This window comes from Limulus polyphemus, unplaced genomic scaffold (genome assembly GCF_000517525.1).
Source record: "Limulus polyphemus unplaced genomic scaffold, Limulus_polyphemus-2.1.2 Scaffold1479, whole genome shotgun sequence".
Classification (NCBI taxonomy): Eukaryota; Metazoa; Arthropoda; class Merostomata; order Xiphosura; family Limulidae; genus Limulus; species Limulus polyphemus.
In genome coordinates this window covers 102,561-124,045 of record NW_013667089.1, presented here as the reverse complement: position 1 = coordinate 124,045, position 21,485 = coordinate 102,561, and the positions used below count along the sequence as shown (strand labels likewise).

General features: G+C 32.0%; 2 protein-coding genes across 12 annotated transcripts in view; one reads left to right on the top strand and one right to left on the bottom strand.

Annotated features, from left to right (window-relative positions):
* The window catches only part of LOC106463775 (actin-related protein 2/3 complex subunit 5-like), a 6,891-nt gene extending 5,033 nt beyond the window's left edge, over positions 1–1,858 (top strand). The window contains exons 3-4 of one of the 2 annotated variants that reach the window (XM_022391374.1): positions 628–769; positions 1,354–1,858. In XM_022391374.1, the coding sequence (XP_022247082.1) occupies positions 628–769; positions 1,354–1,406 (195 nt within the window). In that variant the 3' untranslated portion in view covers positions 1,407–1,858. Of the gene's footprint in view, positions 1–627; positions 805–1,353 lie in introns of both variants that reach the window. The other variant, XM_013923843.2, reaches the window with a different exon arrangement.
* Positions 1,859–1,949: 91 nt separating this feature from the next.
* Positions 1,950–21,485, bottom strand: part of LOC106463774 (golgin subfamily A member 1-like) — a 109,678-nt gene continuing 90,142 nt past the window's right edge. For 9 of the 10 annotated variants that reach the window (XM_022391366.1, XM_022391365.1, XM_022391364.1 and 6 more), the window contains 2 exons: positions 21,009–21,148; positions 1,950–3,224 (listed from right to left, as the gene is read on the bottom strand). In XM_022391366.1, coding sequence (XP_022247074.1) covers positions 3,170–3,224; positions 21,009–21,148 — 195 coding nt within the window. In that variant the 3' untranslated portion in view covers positions 1,950–3,169. Of the gene's footprint in view, positions 3,225–16,049; positions 21,149–21,485 lie in introns of those variants that run through there. The other variant, XM_022391369.1, reaches the window with a different exon arrangement.

The following is a 21,485-nucleotide window of genomic DNA, read 5'->3' as shown; positions in this document are numbered from 1 at the left end:
ACGTGACGGCAATAATGTAATGTGTGTGTAGATAGTGAGTAACTGAACTGCAGTCAGAAGTATTGTTGACGTTCATTGATTAGCGTTTGTTTTAGCGCGATTGTTGAAGTTGAGTGTATCGGTAAAGTTATATTCGGAAAGAATAAACCAGTTTTATTAAGTAAAGACTTGTGTCGTTAAAATTTTGTCGGAACGAAGTTACGGAAAAGTCAATTAACAAACAGAGACGTAACAATATATTATATAGATATACTGGGTATATAAGAACATTTTCCTAGTGAAAGCAGGGATTACTTGAATGTGTGTTAAACCCATGTTTTGCTTGAAAATCTGGTAAAACCCTTCTCTCTATTAATAACATACATTTTCATATTAGTCAAATTCTTTTTGGACCTTTTATTATTTTGTGTAATTTTCTTAATTCTAACACAAAATGTTTAAAATTTTTCTGAATTTATATTCTTTAATATTATAACTTGATAACATCAACATGTTTTTTTTTTCCTAAGCTGATAAAATATACAGATACACACACATGATATTGCTAGATTGATGTTCTTTGGAAGTGTCTATTATTGAAACACCATTTACATATTTTTAACATTTTCTTTTTTTTTTTTTTAACAGAACTCAGCTCTGAGCCTAGTGATGAAGGTACTTATGTCATTTAAACCTAGTGACATTGACAAGGCTGTCGGTGCCCTTGACAGCGAGATGCTGGACACACTAATGAAGTATGTGTATCGAGGCTTTGAGATACCATCTGAAGGTAGTAGTGCTGTTTTGTTGCAGTGGCATGAAAAGGTAAAATTTGTAACTGTACATTAAAGTTCCTGATTCTAACTGCTTATGCTCCAAAGTCAGAGGTAGAAGAAGGAATTACAGTTGTAACAAGATAGTAATGAAGTCTAAACGAAGCAATATTCTATATTGGTATGAACAAACCCACATTACTAGAAAAGTGATTGTGATATTTAATACAGCTAACACGGTTATTAAGTGTTCAGGTTAAATACGCCTGAAAGAAAAAATTACATCTACTGTAAGACAAATGATATATAAACAAATGAACAAGTTTGTTAAGAAGTAAGCACAGAATTATTCAAGTGAATGCAAGTAAAATAGGCATAGTATACTAAGTAAATAATGTACAACTTATCTTGAAATTTCATTTACAGCATATTTTAGCATTTAGTTACAACGATTTATGTTTTTTATAACAGATTTTTTTCTTGATCAGCATCTGTTGTTTTAAAGAACACGTTTTATATGCAACTATTCTTTTTAGACTCGTATTTTGAGAGAATAGGTTGCTGCTACTTATTCAAGTCAAATTTTATTTAACTTTTTTAGGTCTTTGCTTCTGGTGGACTTGGAAGTATCATGCGTGTACTTACAGATCGTAGAGAAGTGTAATCCCAGTTTTGTGACAGTGCAAGCTGTCTCATGGTGCTACTACATCAGCTGTAACATTCCCTTTATAAATCTAGTTTATACATATGATCACAAAACTACTTTCAGAAATGAAAATATATCTATCCTACCTTTATTTCTGAAAAACAGAAATATTTAATATTGTTTGTTAAATTTACATTTTCATTCCTGTCACACTTGTTTGATGTTAAAAATTGTTCAAAGTACTAGTAATCATGCTTTGGTTGAGTTTTTGTACAATTTATAGATAATTAAACTGTTTTTGAATGATGTTGATATTTCTGTGGTATGATATGTATAACTAGAAGGTTATTGCTAGTGTTGTCAACATACTAATTTGCAACTCTTCACCAAAAGTGTTATTTAACTCAAACTGCCTCATCTACTTGCTTAAATGTGGTAATAAAACAGTTTTAAAATATTATTTTGGCTACAGTGTAAAAACATTTGTTTTGTTACTATTCTTTACTTATGGAATACACAATGTGTAGTAAAATAACTGTGTATCACCTTTTGATCAACCATCTTGTTGCTAATTTGACACATTCTTTTCATTTTATAGTCTCATTCTCTTAAGAAAGTCTTAGCATTGTTTTTTCTGGTTCTTCATGTGACAAACTTTACTTGGGTTTTGCATCTTAGTCATTTTTTCTCTCTAACTTTTAGTTTATTTGTTAACCTTTTTATAATATATTTTTGGAATTTATTTATCAAGTTAGTGAAATCATGTTTTTCTGAATAATGCTTTAATCCTCTTGGAAATTTTATTTCAGAACAAATTGTTTAAAAGTGTTATTTCCTTTTTAGCTTAAAATCAAGCTCTTTCTTCACCATTCCAATCGATGAAGTCTGATTTCCAAGGATCAAAATAAAAAAAACAAAAAAAATATATATATAAACACAACGATCACACACATGTGTACACAGACATATATATATTTTTTGGAAGGTTTAAGGGGTTAAATGTTTTCTCTTATCAAGAGTTACATTTTATATTAAAAGTTCTGCCCCTGTCAGATTTACTTTACTGCAATGATATCTTATTTTTCCAACCACCCAAGACTGTTGTTCAGTCTATAAACTGTAGTAATCTTGGGTTTTGATGCTTCTTTATGGGAAGTTCTTTTTGCTTGTTCTTTGTTTTTCTTATGGTATGGCGAATATAAAGAAACTTGTATCAGTCTCCCTTTGCCTTTTTACTCTTTTTGGAGTAAAGTTTTTTTTTATCAATAATGTAATAAAACACACAGCTTTTGAGTTATTCATACTTTTCTTGGACTTACGACATAATTGGTATCTTGACTGCCCACATAATATACTTTGGTCTTCCACTATTATTTTGTGGAAATATACCAGTTTCACACCATTAAAGAAGCTCTATTTTCTACATGGTGCTGGCAAGTCTATGTTCTTATCATTCCTTTATTGTACACTACAAGGCTTCAGCTGAAATCTGAAGAGAAGTTGTAAATCAGCATTGTGATGGATCACATGTAGGGTTTGGTTAGTATGGTAAAGTTCTGACTCTCTTTGACATTCCACCCTTTCTAATATCACATCCCTCTGGCATAGGCCAGGCATTGCCTAGTGGTTAACATGCCAGACTGTGGGCATATGATTCACATATCATTGATGCAAAATCTCACACTGCACTTTAGGATTGTGGGTGTATTATAAGGTTGTTGTCAAATTGCATTGTTCAGTTAAGAGCCCAAGAGTTGGTAGTAGGTGCTTGTTACCAAGCTTGTCCTTGTGTAAACATCCGACACAAATACAACCCTCTGGCATAGCTGCAATAAACAAAAAGTGGCAACTCTTAGGGTGAGGTTATATGTTGAGTAACTTTGATAAAGTGACTACAAATTACAAATTTAAACCAAAATGCTGGTGCTTTGACAGTCTAATGTGCCAAGTCATGTAAACTTTTTTTCATATTTGATTCTCAGGCTAGACTAAATAATATGCTAGTGTATTAAGGATATAATATGACATTTATTTTGTTTACACACCAGATGAGTTTAGCAGTTTTCACACAAGCCCTCCTTCTTCCAGTTGTGGAGTTTCATTGTTTGTCAGTGTGCAGTACTGGTAGTGTGGTATTGTTCCTAATTCAGAACAACTGACCACGGGGAGGCAACAACAACTTTTACTGTTTCTTACTATTATTTACGTTTTTGTTTAATTTGTATTTTACATACATATGTATATATAGTTTTAACAACAGGTACCAGACATAAATAAGATGTTTTTTAATAATACTACTTTTACAAGTATTATGCACTTAAAGATTTTGGCACTGGCCTGCATCTCTTCAATAGTCTCCACATGTTTTTTCTAGTATTAAATTTGATACAAGTAATGTTTGTCCTTTCACATGCTTTCCCACTTCCACCCTCTTTATTCCCAGTGGTGGTAATAAATATAATAGAAAAAAGTCAATTGGAAAAAAAAGAAAATTACACAAAAGGATAAACAGAACAGCTGGGTTTAAGAGCAAGTGTTGAACAATTAGGAGAAGCCATTGATTAGAAAATTGTATTAATAACAGCTTAATTATTAACTAAGTCTTGGCTTAGTTGTTATAGATACTGTTTTCCAAAATACTTTACCTAGTTGTGTAATTTTATTTGTCTTTTTTTTCAGTTGACTTTATTGTCTAGTTTTCTTTCATCCAGTTGACCATTGTGCCCTCTCTTTCATATTTTCTTTTTCCTTCAGTCTACTTGTTATTTCATTCATGATGTCACTTGGGAAATTTACTTTGTCTATGGGCTGGGCTGTACCAGCTCGTATTTTTGAAGTTGTATTAACTTTCTAATGGAGGGGAGGGGAGTCACTGATATCCCCTGATTTGTTTCTTCTTCTAAAATGGAACCAATCCTCCATAATAGTTATTTTTATCTAGTTCTAATAAAATGTATAGAAAGTGTTTCTAATCGATAAGTTTTGTAAGTATTTATCCAAAGCCACCTATTGCTATTACTAGTGTATGATAGATAATATCACGTATATTAGCTAAATTAATAACAAAAAAACATTTTTAAAACAAAATATTAGTATGAAGGTTAGGAAACTAATTTTTGTCCCAAAAGGTTTTTTTATCCACTTACTGTTATTCCAGTTTGACACTGAAATGTAAAATTAAAAACAGAAGATTCACACAACATTGGAAATAAACTTGCATGATATATAAATTTCAAGTTTTTTTCCACTCAAAGTTTTCAATGACCAATATTAATCTGAAGTACATAAGGTACATACTGCAGTAGTTCACTTGAATCAATTCAACATGTTTGTAAAAATTGGGGACCATGCTGGCTCACTACTTTACAGTTTTGTTAAAAAAAATAATAGCATTTCTTTAATAATTCTATTAAACTGAGAAAATTTAGGATTATTTCTAATGGAATAACATTATTTTATGGCTTATTTGAAAGTTCACATATACAATTAAATTTTTTGTTTATAACTTTCTTTAATATAAGCAAAGTATAGTAGTAATAGAAGAGTGAGTATATGATATTTACTGTCTTGACCCATGCCTTACAGCATTCAAACTTTATAGAACTTTCAAAACTATAAGTAATCTGCATATATTTCTAGTTATTGTGGTTATAATGGATTAGGAAACAAAAGTTAGAATTATATTTTTCTAAAACTGTGGCCAATCACCTTAAGAATTTTAAATGTTAGAACATGCTATATAACTTTGTAATATTTTCATCTATAATTTTGGTATTATGATAGCAAAATTGTATAACTACTATATAGCTATAAGAATAAGAAATCCTCTACACTTCTAGTTCACAAACTTGGGAAATAAATTAATCTCAGAACACTAGTTATTCATTAATTGAGTACTGTGCAGAATGACACCACTAGCAATAAAGTCATCTGGTTTTAGTTGCAGAGTAACCATTTTCATAACTTTCTTTCTTCATTAATATTTGTAAAAGAATTATTTTAACACTGTACTGAAAGAAAGGACCAGGGGATTAGTTTGCGTATGACTTCATTAAAAAAGTGTGAAGTTAATCTTGAATATTAAAACTATAGGCCTGGTCTCCTTTACTTTTAGTGCAGTTAAAATGGAAAGAGATTAAGAAATGTATATAATTTATAGCCTAGACAAAAGAACCAATAATGAAGTTTTAAACAATAAGTTAAATATACAATAATGTAACAACATAAATCAAAGTTATTTTCTGTTAATATAATGAATATTGCTATCACAAATACTTAAAAACTTCATTTACATTTGATGCATAGCATTTGTATTAGGCATATATATGTTGTTTTTACTGCTTTTACATTTCTTAGCTGTTAATAAATATGCATTATATGAAGTTTTTGATTCTTTTGAATCTTAAATAATGTCCTTTTCAATACTCAGAAAAATGTTATACAATCTAATCAAAAAACACTTTTTATCAATCCTGCTCCAACAATTAGGAACACTTAAAAAATGAAAACTTACAGCCAAAAGTTAAGTATTTCCTTACTTTTTGCAGTTTCTCACTTATAATTTTTGGGCCTGAGCTTGAAGACTGCATATTGACTATTGTGATGGTTTTTTTTTAGATGTCACTTGTCATATCTAATTGCAACAAACCATTTGCTAATCTCTCTTGTCAGTAGGAATCTGTGTCCACTCCTCTTGATGGTAGATTAAAAAAAAAATTGGCTCACAAAATAGTTTGACATCTATATTGCTGAGTTTGGACTTTGTTATTTGTGCTGCCACATAATGGTGGAGTTTCAAGTATGATCCCTGATTGGATATATATGATTTGTTAAGAGGGGTGTTTATGTGTTTTACTACATATTTGCTTATACTAGTGTGATTACAACATGCCTTGATAATTTACAATATATATATATATATTCTTCACAATATTTTTAGTTTTTCTTATCAAATTCTCATAATTGGCTAGCCATATACTTCTTTTTTTGTACTAGTATTTTCTTTATTTTGTATACCTGTCCTCACAAATCTCTTGTATAGTAACATTTCAACTTATAGGCTATCATTTGGTCTTTGCAGCAAGAGTGATGGTGAAATACATAACATTTACCCTACTCATACCTACATTAATGTTCATGCAGAGACAACAATAATCTACTGGCACTCCAGAAAACTTAATATTTTAAACAAGGGCTATAACAGTCAGGTTTCACCACATCTTCCCTTCATTTATTAAAGAGATCAATGAAGCCCATCCTCACTAGGACTAGATCAAATAGAATAAAGGTTGCTGAACGCTTCACTCACTTTAAAATGAATATGTAATATTTATTACTTGCAGTAAATGTGATAACTTTAATGGGCTGGAACTACCTATTGAAAGAAATGGAAACAACATTTCTGCTTCTATATTATGGCCTCAAGAAGGCCTCAGTATAGATGATGAAACATCATCTTTTCTTTCAAAAGGCAGTTTTGCCTATTAAAGTTCTCAACCCTAAAATTCTACTGAAGCAACATTTATTATTCATACTTTCATCTAATAACAACCTATATTTCAGCCAAAGCAGCAAGCCATTTACATGGATGTACAATCAGATGACTTTACAGGTAAGTTGAAAAAAAAAAAGGGATAGCAAAAGAAACAATTTTTCCTTTCATTGTTCATAAAAATGTTTGAAAGGGTTGCATTCTCAATCCCATATGCTAAGGGTCTTTCCAAATTATAGAATTTAGAGAAGATTTTTGAGATTTTATTAACTCTTTTTTTTTTTTCTAACTGGGAAAGGGTGCCATCACTGATATCCCCCGATTTGTTTCGTATCACAGTGGTGACATTTAATCAGATTGCATTGAAATTTGGAGCAAACTTACTAAATGCTATCTATTCTTAAGCTTTAAAAAGTCATTTCATTTGATTTAGTATTCTATGATTTTTGTATGTTGTGAAATATCAAAGAGTTTAATCTGAGACACTGTTTTGAAAAACATTAAATATAGTTCTTTTCATATTAGAATTTCTTTATCACTGATCAGAGAGTTACATATTATATATCCAGTAAGTTTCTACTAGATAAGGAATCCAGATAGCTTAATTTTAAGGAAAAATAGAACATAAAAAAAATAAATTTACAATTCCAACTGGAATCACAAAAACTTTTTGATTGTAAACACTACCTGATATTTTATCTTTCATGACATCCAGGTCATTCAGTGCAGGAATTTAATTTTGCATAATTGGTATGTTTTCTTGTGCACTTTAAGTTTAAATTTCCCATTAAATGAGAAATCTGAGGAAACAACTATAAAATTTCACAAAATACCTCATTCAAATTCTCTTTGTAAATTGAGTTTTTATCATGAATAATAACTCCTAATTTGGGATAATAATTTGCCAATTTCTTTAAAGTCATTCAAGTACACCAAGTCCTCACCTAAGGTTGCACAAATTTTCATCTCCCACTAGGAAGAAGCTTTATCACTTGTTTATGTTTTTCTTTTTTTTTTAGAAATGGGAATTATTTTTTTACATGGTTGTGATACATACATTTTGGTAGCATTTATTTTCTGGGTGGTGGTTCATGGCCAACCAACATACAAAATTTAACAATGGCAGCAGCAGTATTGTGTTGAGGATTTTGTTTAGGTTGTTTGTCACTCTTATATGGGTGTACTGGTATTCCCTTGCTGAAGCTATTTATTATGTTATACAGTATTTTTTGAAATTGGTGTGCCTCAAGCTTTATGTTGCTTTACCAAGTTTGCTAAATTAATATCCTTCCTTCAAAAAACTATTTTACTGTGGCAGCATTATACTATTAAATAGCGTGCTTGTTTGTAATTAAGCACAAAGCTACACAATGGCCTATTTGTTTACTGCCCACCATGGGTATCGAAACCCAGTTTCTAGCATTGTAAGTCTGTAGACATTCCGCTGTGCCACTGGGGAGCTTATTATAGAAATTTATTTTGAACAAAGAATATACATGTAACTCCTAAATGAGTCACTTGAAGTGCCATGCCATGGTATTAGCATATGCAAATTGTTCTTTTAAAAGTGTAAATAACTCAAGATTCAAGACACTCAGTATGCTTAATGATTCAAAATTATAATACATTTAAATGCAGACCAGGGTTTGGAGTCCTTATATTTGTGGTAAGTAAAAAAAATTTAATAATAAAAAGTAATCTTACTAATGATTTATATTTAAACATGCCAAGAGAAGTGTTTTATTTTTTGGTAATACATCAAACAGTACCATAAATACAGTAAATAATAGGTTAAATTAACATTTTTTTCATTTTCCTCTCTCTATATATTTAAATACTGACCATTTACGGCTTTTGAAAAACAAAACTTGATATTAAATACTTAGCATAACAGTCAAATTCACGACTATTTTAGTTACCTACACACTCATTTTAAATACAACTTTTTAAGTTGCTTTACAGCAAATTATCTCAAAATTTGCAAAAGAACAAAATATGTTAATTTTGCTGGACTAGTGCTACCTAGTGGAAAAAACGGTTTATTTCAAGTATTCAAAACAGAATATTTACAGCTGCATTTAAAGTTACTTAAATAAAAAGAAGAAACAAATATAACATCAGGATGCCTCATCTAACATTCAGATCACAAAAAGATAAGTCCCTATAGGTCATTTAAATCTACTTCCATTTTTTTTTTAAGAAATGAAAGAATAGCTGTTGAACTACAGAAGCGGAAATGGTGGTTAAAAGTACTTGTAACTTTCATACCACACTTATGTAAATAACCTTCACATTTTCAAGAGGTTTAATGTAAATAAAATTCTAATATAAGATATGCATTTGCCTTGTGAGTATGACTAACTTCAGTTTTTACTCAAACCTACATCAAAATGATCATACATACACTTTTGTAAATACATAGTTTTTCGAAGGTTCAACAATGCGATAACTACTGGTGAAGATTTTAATTTATAGGCAAGAAGAAACATAGAATCCTGGACAAACAAAAAATACTTTTTAATTTAAACAATGAAATGCTAAATTGGAAAGTTATTATTTCATGCTCTACAGACACTATTTACAACCACCTACTAAATATTTCAAGGTTGATTCTAAATGATGTACGATTAGAGATCAAGAAATATGTTATACAATTCAATCTTATAAAATATAATTTTCACATAAAAAATCTTTGACACAAGAGCAAGATATCTTTCTCCTAGTATGTAGCTTTTGACAAGCATCTACATATATATATGTATTGGCTAGGAAATGTTTATAAATACATAAAAAAATAAATAAATGATATCCCTTAAAACTACATGCCCAGAAAATTAAGAATTTAGTCCACATTCAACCTTTATGCATGATTGTGGAACAGAAAACTAAAATTAGCTTGAAATATTATTATATCTATGAGTGTTTTGAAACCAAAAAAAAACTCTTTGTATATGTAGATTGTTATTATTATGACAAAAGACAAAGTTTATTGTTTAACTCATGAAAAACAGATTTAAAACTATAAGAAGCATCATTATGGTAAATATTTTACACATCATAAATCTTCACAAACCATAATATTAATAAAGAAAAAAAATATGCCCTAATCAGTAAAGGATTAAAATACTATATATTTATTTTGCATTAAAAGGTTTTCTTTATTCCACTCATTCTTAACTATTGAGCTATATGAAGCTAAACACAAATAGAGAGCAATACAGTTTCCTCTTAGTTTCAAACAAAACATAACAAATATGTTCAACCAAGGTTTAATTTACATCGTTCATAAGTTTTATGTCTACCTCATCAAGAGATAGCCCTTAAAAAACTAAAAATAATAATTGCCTTGTCTAAAAATGATCTCTAAACAGCAATGCAACATAAATGTGTACCTATCCAAATGGAACAAGTACAAGTTTCAAAAGAGGATTTCTTCATTTTGGATTTTCTCCAAGTGGCTAACAGAAAAATAATTTTTAATCAGATGTATCAGAGCATCTTTCAGATAGTGCTGTTAATGACCCATTAAGAGTAATAATATGTCATTTATTTCGTTAATGCAAATACAAAATCATAGGCAACTTTCCATTAAAGAAGTGGAAAAGTGATGCTGCTAGTTCAATATCATATGTCTAGCAATTATGTAGTTGGATTGTCATAAAAAAACCATAGAGGCCACGGTAATTCTTTTATCTTAAATGTATTATTCAGATGTATAACTTATACATATTACTCTTATATTATCAAATGTATGTCACAACAGTATATAAGATGGTTGTGTTATACTAAGCTGTATATCACATTTGCAAGGTTTGATAATGGTTATAATAGTTGTTCCAAACAACTGTATAAACTGTATATCATAAACACCTTTCTTTATACAAATACACATGTCTACAGCAGTTATAAGCAATAGAAAAAAATTATTACTAAACAATTTTATTTACAATTCATGAAAATGTAAATGACTGTTGTCCATCATTACCAATGAAAGCAGTTTGCCTCTGAAAGGGGTGACTACCTGTTATCCAACTTTTCTTTACAGTTCCTATTTATACAGATAAATATATATAATGAATACAAAATGCAAATCATATTTTACTGCTTATTAGCAAAAAACAAACTAAAATTTTGTCTGACATCATCTAAAAACATGGATTTCTAAGCTTCCCCTTCTTCCTCACCAGTATCAAAACCACTTTCTTGAGTCATACATTTTCTACTCTAAACCCAATCTATGACTGGATCTAGATTACCACACAGTTTAAGAACTGTAAGTACAATTCACAAGAAATCTCTAAAGATATTGTTATCAGGGTAAAGTACTGCAGTTTATGGTTATTGTTTGGTTCAATCACAATCTTAGGAGTTTAATGCTATATTTCAGTAGGATACTCAAGATTAGGCTTAAAATTGCCAGTGAATTCCATATAGACCACATTAGCTTTTGGACACATTTTTCTACATGATTTATGTTTGTGGGTTTATAACTTTGTTGGTAACAGGATATCTAATAACAAGTGAGTCACACAATAGAATGTAAAGAAAAATACTGACAATATTGCAATTAATCTCTTTAATTATTACTATGGTCCCCTTTATATCTTACATAGAAAATGAGTGATTTCACTAAAACTGTTTTTTTGGTCAATTCTTCACATGAAGTTTTGCATCAAGAAGAAAACAAAATGAATTAATATGATGTAATATGTAGATTCAATCAGTTGTGAATGTTATAAAAAATAAATTAGTAATTTGAAGGTTAATATTGAGATACTTATCATATCTGATAAAATTAACAGTCGAAGGCTGTTAATTTGAAAACTGGACAATGAAAAGTGGTAAAAAGTGCTTAATAGTATAGTACTGGTGAACAGTCATTTCTAAATACACATATGCAATCTTCATAAATATGAACTTCATGATGAAATTTAATTATTTATCCAGTTCATTAACATAGTATATTGTGTTACCGAACAGATAAAAGGATTGTGAACTCATACTGTATGGCATAATAAATGGAGAAAATATATTGTAGACTATTATCAATCCATTTTTAAATATTTGGCCTTTTATGCATGCATCTTAAACATACTGTTGTTTAATATTTGTTCATATTACCTAGCTCTATTTTTATCTAAACAATCATGAGATCTGTTATTCAGACATTACACAAGTAGTCAATTTCTTATTATTTCTAAACTTAAATATAGTGATATTATAAAATAAAAGACCTCAATGCTTAATGTCTTACAATTGTAACAACTTCATATTCAATGTATGAACAAAAAACAAATGGTTCACTCTGAACTAGCCACCAGGTGTCATTTATTAATCTCTACATTGAAGCAGAGCCATACTTAAATAGTTGATTTACTAATATGGAAATGAAAGACACTTTAAGCTCAACAAATACTAAGACTGTACATAAGAATATTTTAAACACGTGCTGGACTCTTTAGCCTGCCTGTTGTGTATTAGATTAAAAAAAAAAAATTTCACCAGTTAACATTTTTTTAAATTGAAAATGTATTTCCAATAATACTTACCTCCTCTCACACTACAGCTATTACTCAACTACTAGAGTTTCTTTACCTTCACCCATCTAAGTATTGGTCTGATTTTCTCTTGCTTACTCCAGTCTTTTACTACCCACTTAATTGTACTTTGTGATATTTATCCCGTGACACTATCCACCTATGACTGATAAAGTGGAGGGGCCAGTGAGGGCATTATCCATACAAAATGCATCCGCACAGATTGTGATCATGCCAACAGAGCATTAGCACCCTAGTGGGAGAACCACACTACATCCAAAACAGGTATGCTCTTCACCCGGAACCTAAATCATGCACTGCAGGTGGAATTTGACATGATCCATCATCACCATTGGCCAGACCCTAACAAGGTAGCTAAAGTCCTACTGCTCGGGATTGGAATTATAGGATCATGGCCCCTAAATCCCACATTGGTAGCTAGGACATTTGAACTGCAAGAGATATAGTTGTGAGTAGATCCCAAGCTGTAGCTACAGAGTGATGCATTCCAAGCCACCAGAATTATGACAAAAATGTAAGCAACACTGAAATGGACAGACCTTCTCTTTAACCTGAAGAAGTCCGAAAAGCAACACCCCATACTCGGAATGATGAGATCCTGTCTGCTATACTCCGCCTGAGGAAACATAGCTCATCTGGTCTGGAATTATGAACAGTAATTCTCTTCCCAACTGTATGGGCAAGAAAAATTCCACTTGCCCCCGTAATTATGGGAAGAATGTGGATAAGACCATTCAGTATTACAAGGAGACAATGGACCCTCTTCCATGAATAATGTACTAAACCAATATTGATAAAAAGAAGGACCATGCTCCACCCAACCGGATAACTAAGCATCAAATCTGAACCGGTATTACGAGTAGGCTCCTGTGTAGACTGATGCTGCTCTTACCAATATCTGGGAAAAAACATCCAAAGTCCTGGGTAAGAGGGCCCCCAACTTTGCCCTCTTCTCCAAAAGTGGAGAAAAGTCACTCAGACACTCTGATGGAATATCCTCTGTTCACCATCTCAGTGACTGGAAACCAGGAGTGGGAAGGACTCCTTAGCTCCACAAGTATAATACAGGGGAGGGGAAGGGTTAATGCACGTTGGGGAGTCCTGAGGAACAATACTCTGGAAACAGTGCAATGGGTGAACCAAGTTCTCTAAATTTTTAAAAGCAAACTGACCCTGATTTATTCAATCCACTGATCAGCAGGGACAGACAGGATCCCCTTATGCTTTACTCGTGATAGTCCTGAGTGGCAGTCCAGCATAGTACTGTAATACCACCCAGTCTGCTTCTAAATGATGTTATGGAACACCTCATCTTTACAGAGCCTGTTGCAACATAGATAAAGTATACTGTGTTGGTGGTTGCTAGTGAATATTTGTTTTGATAAAAGCACACCTGACTGGGCAACACTCACCACAGAGAAATCCTGCTTTGGTTGCTCTGAAAAGCAATATCTGGTTGTGACATTCCACCACCTGATGAGATGGTGCCAGCAGTAGCCAGACTTCCGTGAAATGGTGTGAGCATGGTCCCAGGGAATGGAAGTGATGAGAAATGGTTCGTACTATTCGGGAGGAAACATATGGAGCTGATGCTAGTCCGGAGGGCAGAGCCTTGAACTGCAGCACCATATTACTTGTGCACAAAATGCAGATAAAGGTGTAACAACTCTGCTAAGGGAACATGCAGATAGGCACTGGTTAAATCGAACTTGGTCATCCACAGTCCTGGCAAAAAATACCAATGCAGAGTGAGGAATGACTCCATCGTGAACTTTGGAGGGTCTAGGAATTGATTTAGACGAGAAAATCGATGACCGAACTACAATCTCCTGTTTTGTTGGGCACAATAAATAGACGAGAGTAAAACCCATGAAGAACAGGAATGACTCACCCCCAACGACCAACAAATCTCTGATAGCAGTGGAATAAAGTTCCAAAATCTGTGGATCTACGGGAGGCAGAAACACTACAGGTTGGTGGGATAAGGGTGATGTTGATATGAATGGCTAATCCAGACACAAGGACCTGTAGTATCCACAAATCCATGGTAAAGGACAGACCCCCAGACCTCAAATGCATATGGTGGTCATTACTGCTACTGGTGGTATTCTGACCAAGCAGAGGAACCTTGTGGATATGGGTGGAATCTATTCTAGGTATCCATTGACCAAGGGGCTTATGTTGGGGTGGGGACACTTGATTGGGGTGTAACTATGCCTACCCTGTAGGAGCTGAGGAAAGTTGAAGAAAAGGGCAGCAGGTAGAGAAATGTCCTCCAACAATTCATCTGTATCCAACAAATCCCAACACCATACAAGCCAAGAGACTATGAAAAGTGCAGAATCTGACAATCAAACCAAGGTGTATGCTAACAATGGTCCAACTTGTCATCAAAGTGATGTGGTGATTGCCGAGATGCTTCCTCAAAAAAATCGGAAGGATGATAAATATCTCATCACCATAGTTAGGGTCATATGAATCCTAGAAAATTGTGATCTATTCAGGTTGATCATAGACTCCTTTCTAGAACCCCACATTTCAAGGAGTGGGTCTATTCATTGAGAGTCTAAATATGCTTCCACCTGGTGGTGGTAGGTGAAAGCATGTTGTTCTGGCAAACATGTTGGACAAGGCATAACTGTCCCTTTACATAACTGAGTAGTAAACCTCCGTGCATGAACCACAATTATCAGAAGATGGAGGGAGAACTAAGTACTTGCCCTCAGACCTATCTACCCTCAAGGAAGGTGCAGGCTCAAAAGCATTTGGGGAAAGACCTAAAACATCACACACTCAATGTACCAATAGAAGAAAAGGAGCAAGAGGTGGCTAATCCAAACTGGCCTCATGAGAAGCCAACAGAGAAAAGATAGGTGCTGTAAAAAGCAAATCTAAATTCTCTCCAGAATATCCATTGATTGCCCACAAGTGCAGCCTCAGAGCCCCCCCCAGAGAAACATCCCTGGACCATCTCACTATGGATAAGGTCATGGATAGCCTCAATCAAGAGCCACCCCATTCCTGATTTGTGAGAAATGCTAGATATTATAGGTGGGATGGGAGAGACTTGATTTGCCTCCATGTTTTAGTTTTACGAAAATCAAATAGGTAATACAAAGGAAACTCAAAGTATTTCCAGTGGTTGTACTACAGAGAAACTGGTGTGTCAACACTTTGTCAAAAAAAACGTGACAATATTATCTGAATGATATGCTTATATACAGTACTATGATAGAGAGCTCATTGACATAAGTGGAGAGCATCACGAGACAGATATTGACAAGGGCAATTATGTGGGGAATAAAAGACTGAAGTAAGCAAGAAAAAAATCAGACCAATGCTTAGATGGGCAAAGGTAAAGAAGCTCTAGTAGTCGAGTAATAGTTATAGTGTGAGAAGATGTAAATATATTTTGGAATAGAAGTTAATTACAGATATTGGAATAAATAAACCATAAAAAATATGTTTTAGAGTACACTAATTTCAAAAATTGGAGAATACGCTTAAAAAGGTTGTTTGGTTAAAACATTCCTTATTTTTTTCTCCCTCGGCAATTCCAAACATTTATGTTTTCAGGTTTTATCATACTATAGCTATGTCTGTTTTATACTTATCTATATTAAGAATTACTATCAGCTAAATCTTGAATAACTTGGTGTTTAATAGAGAAAGATGTGTATTCCTGCAAAATAAGTCAATGTAGGAGACTGTATTCTATAAATTTACTTTATCATATGCAAATGTGGAAAGGGCTTAAAACATTTTCAGACTTTAACCAAGTCACAAATCATTGCCAACATTGTAATATGAAAAACTAGTTTTCTTCCTCAATGATATGTATACCAAGAAAAGATTTACGTTTCATTTGATAGAAGTGATGTTTCAGAAATAAAGTCAGTTTTGTGTTACTCACTTCACTACACCCACTCAATACAAGTTAAGCCTCTGATAATGAACTCTGGCTTATACAGTCTAATGTGAAAGAAATGTTTGCAAGAGTGAAATACAAAGCACAGATATATCAAATTATGCACTTTCCATGGAAGGGATTTTTTACTTTCAGAGCTATAAAATGCATACCAATATATATAATGTATATTTCAAACATAAGGGAAAGTGGGTTAGTTGGAACGCAGAGCAAGTTGAAACATTTAAATGTGCTGACACAGCAAGAGTTAATTCTAAATGTTACCACCTACAGGTATACAATAACAGCTTCATTCCACCATATTGTTTTCTTGCATGTGGACACAAAACTGTTCAAAGGAGAAAGGTTTGTACATTTTCTGACACAATCAGTAAATTTTGTTTCATAAGGAAATGTTGTATTATCTTAATTATGTTAACAGATTAAGGTCACTAGTTTCTGGGTATTTTACACTCTAGCACTAAGCCACAAAATAAGGCCAACTGGAGCTGTTATGATAGACACTATTTTGTGTAGTATATGTACAACTGTCACATTTGCTCAAGGCCAAAACAGTTTAGTTTTGTTGTTTTGTAAACATTGAATGGTCATGTGATAGTTTATCTGGGGTAAATGGCTAATGAATATTTTCAGTCATAATTTGGTTAATGTATTTTTGTTCCTATTGGCTACTGTTAAGTATTCAGAGATGCCATCCAAAATATTCCTTCATGTCCAAAACACCAAGAGACACATTAAAAATAACACCTGTTCTGACCAGTCCCAATACAGTTCGAACACTGTAATTAAAATAACCATAAAAATACTCTTTATTCATAGTGTACTTAAACACATACAAGTTCAATAGATAATTTACCCATTGTCGTGTATTATTGTATCTTACCAATTGAAGCTTAATTAGGGATCTTTTTTTATAGGTCTGACTGCATCTCTTTGGAACCAGTCTGAACTAGAAGTGATATTTTGGATGGCATCCCTTAGAAGCTCTTTTTTTTGCATTTCGTGCTATATAAATGTGTATATATTATTATTATTATTAGGCCTATTATTAAAACTACCATTTCTATTTTTTTTTAGCAATTGAGATACAAAATAATAAGTGAAAGACGAACCATGCACAGACCCCATCGGGTATCACAAAAATCACAGTAAGGGAAGTCCTGGTGAATCATAGAAAATGTAGTGCAGTAGCAAGCGAGTTTGATATACCTCACCTTTCGAAGAAACGTCTTTAAGGCGCACGGCAACCAGAATTGTCCCAACAACCAGGATAGGCCTAACATTTTCGTGAATAACGTAGATGGTCCCAATAACCAGGAAAACGTCCCCAAGGATAACATAACCATGCCACGTGTCGGATATTTTAACAATCGTGCTGTGTTAAAGGAAGCCTTGCTTATTGATTACCTCAAAAAGGCTGTTGCATTATACTATGGCCTATGCACAACTCAAGTCATATGCCTATGTGTATCCCAATAAACTTGGGAAAAATGTCAACAACATGAACTGAGAATCAGAAGGCAGGTAAAGACTGACTGTATGTGTTCCTGAGGAGGAACACTACAATTACAATGAGAACTCCAGAAGCAATATCTCCGAGTCGTTCCACTTGCTTCAATAGGCACAATGTTAACACCTTTTTCAAAAACTTGCAGTTGGTACTTGAGAGAGAAGGGTTCATTCCAGCAAAAATCTAATCACCCAAATGTAACAGATATTTTTTTCACACCTGTTACTAAACCTGAATTGTGTACTTCATTATTACAACTGGTTAACTGCTCTTACAATCACTAACTACTAGTGTAACTGGAGAACTTTCCAAACCACTGACTCAGAGTAACTGAATACCTACTTTTAGAATCAATGGTTACTGATGTAACAACAGCTTTTGGATTTACTAACTTAAGTGTAACTGTATAGCTACTTTTAGAATCACAATGTAACCAGAATGTAACTGATTAAACACTTTTTTGATTATTCAGTAAGATAACTAAAGGAAGAACTTCATGCATTCCATTGTTAAATGTGGAACAGGTTTTAGCCTTTTTATGTAGTCAGGTTACTTGATTTTTGTTCTAGCATCATGGCTGCTGATTGTGTTTTTATGATAAAGTTTTGAAACAGACTCAGACAATACTTGTGTTTTTCAAATCAATGTAAAAATGTGCTTGCTAATCAAAACAAATAATTATTGTAATCTTTATCATATTTACCCTCCTTTTGATTACATATTTCATTCAAGATTGTATTTATTGAATTTGCCAGTAATGCAGTAGAGGCTTTCACTTACTTCAAATATTAAAATGCAGAGAATCTAAGGTACCTGTAGGATACCAGCGCATTGGAACAGTTTGGAAATGCTTACCTAAATAGAAAAATATGTTCTAGGGCACTTTTCCAAATTAAACTGTCCAGGTCTGTTCAGTCTCACAAAATTACACCTCAAAATGTAACTGTATAGCAACTTTTAGAAATAGTGACTATTGATGTCACTGCATGACTACTCTTAGAAACACTGGATTTATGATGTATCTAAATAAATAATTTACTAAGATGTAACTGCTTATCTATTTTTAGAATCACTTAATATATATAGCTGTTCAACTGATTTTTAGAATCACTATCTAATATGTAATTACATAATCACTCTGAGGATTAATATTTCATTTATAATAGTATAACTACTCTTAGAATCACTAAGAAATATAGGTAACTGATTAAAAAATGATCTGCAACCAAAACTTATTCTGAGGTCAAGAATGGAGTGAGTTCATGTAGTAAATAAAGTAGTTTGAATATGCTTAGTTCAATATGTTTAAAGAAGTCTTCTTGTATTATCTTAATACTTTTTGTATGCACTTTATCATGCTAATGTATCATAATTTTCACTACTGTACTTCATTCACTTGCGAAAACAAACAGAAGAAAACAGTGAAGTTACAAGGTACAGCTCTGAATAATAACAACAGTAATATCAACTTACGTAGATGCAAGCACATGTGCTTAATGAGATTAGGATTTACATCAGAATAATTTCAAGACCAAGAGAAGATACAACAATAACAAAGTTTAAAGTATACAAAAAAAGAAAATACTTAAGTTGGAAAGTTTCATGAATATGTTAGGAATGTATTATAGTTATTAAGTGTTTTTTAATAAATGTATGTTTAAACCAGTAAACATACTGAAGTAGTAAGGTAAGATTTCAATAAAACAGTTAAGTAATCAGATTAGTGCAATCCAATAAGTACAGCCAAAGGTGCTTCAATATACAGAGCAAGTAGTGAGGTCAGAATACTTAAATCAGTACAAAAAGTCAAGTAGTACTTGAAGTTGCACAGTCAAGCAGTAAAGTAAAACAACATTTCATGAAACACATTTCCATAGTCAGATTAATGTTTAAGACAGTAGGATCAGTCAAATAGTAAAGTTAAAGTATTTCAGTCAACACAGTCAGATAGTTGAGTAAGTTTGTAAAAGAAAGATTCTGAGTAATATGAAACTTCTGTCAAAGAGTATCTATTATAAAAGTGATGGTTACCCAATTACCCATGTTGTAAAATAATGCTACATTTAATGATTATTATCAGTAACTTTTAAGAGCATTAATAAATATTATCAACCAGGAAAGAAAAAGCACAAAAAACAAACTTATCTAATCTAATCATTCTTAAGTATATTTGTTGCTTTTCTGCCTTAACAAAACAATACTAGCTACCTTTACATTAAATCAAGTAACACGCATACTGTAAAAAAAGAGAAGGGATATTATTTAACTTTGATATGACTACTGACTACACAATCATGTTAAGTAAGTGCACTTAAAAGTAGACTAGAAATATGCACATTTAAAAATTGAACAACATAAATTGTTGCTCAACCATCACCTACAAAATTTTCACAGTTTGAAGCTTAATAAGAAAACTGTGTAGTTTAATAATTTATCTTAGCATCCTTTTTTCTTGTTACACTTTTAACTCACCTTAAAACTAACACATTTTCATAAATTTATTCTATTCTTGTATTTTTCATCCTGAAAATAAACCCCCAGAAAAAATAAACATAATGGTGAAATTACATGACTGGAACTGCTTAAAAATAAAGTAATAGCTGAAATAAATGGCCACTAATACTAAACTGAATGGCTGAAGGCACTCAAAATATATCAAACATTTAACATTAATCTAAAAACATACCATAACATACAAAAAACATTATATAATGTATCTATTCTGAATCATTATATAAAAATCTTTATAACTTTCAACCTAACCCTAATGTATGATACCCTTTGTATAATCTGTACACTTTTCAATGTTTCAATTCCACAGTAAAACAGTCTTCTATTTCTTTAGATGATTTGCTAAAATATAAAACAGTTATTAGAATGCAAATAGTAACACTTTTAGGGATGTGAATTAATTTTTTTCTAATGAAAATATCTACCAAATCTAATTTGTACATGTTTGGACCTCTGAAATTCCATTGCTATACCTGTGGAAATGACAAAGTGCATATTTATGTTTTGAAGCAAATGTTATGCTACAAAATAGCAACAAAAGATGGGGTTAATCAACAGTTAAAACACAAGCACCAAACTAGTTAAATGTAGGACTAAGAAGGTATAGACAACCTAGTCTTGAGGCGACCTTTTGGTAGTTCAGGTTTGGTCCCAAACCATGACATCTTCCAATTGAGAGTTTCTTTAATAAGTCTTTCTTCTTCTGGATTAAAATGCAGTAGCACTGATACAGCCCTAATGAGATGCTGAGCCTAAATTTGAAAAAAAAACAAGATATATTAGTTAATTCCCATTATATATTTACAAAAAACCAACAAGCTTTAAGTAAAAAAATGTGCTAATTATAAAACTTAGAGCAGGAAAATATGCTTTATATAAAAAACATATCCTCAGAATTTTTTTACTATTTAGAAACAGAAACTTAGATAATCAAATTAATGAAATTTAAAATATCTTGAGAACCTGAATAATACATTCATATGCTAATATTATGTTAATAGTACTAACAAAAGATATAATTATTTTCTTAACAAAATTTTTGTCTTACATTCAAAATTTTATTAAACTACTTTTTGTTTATGTTATACC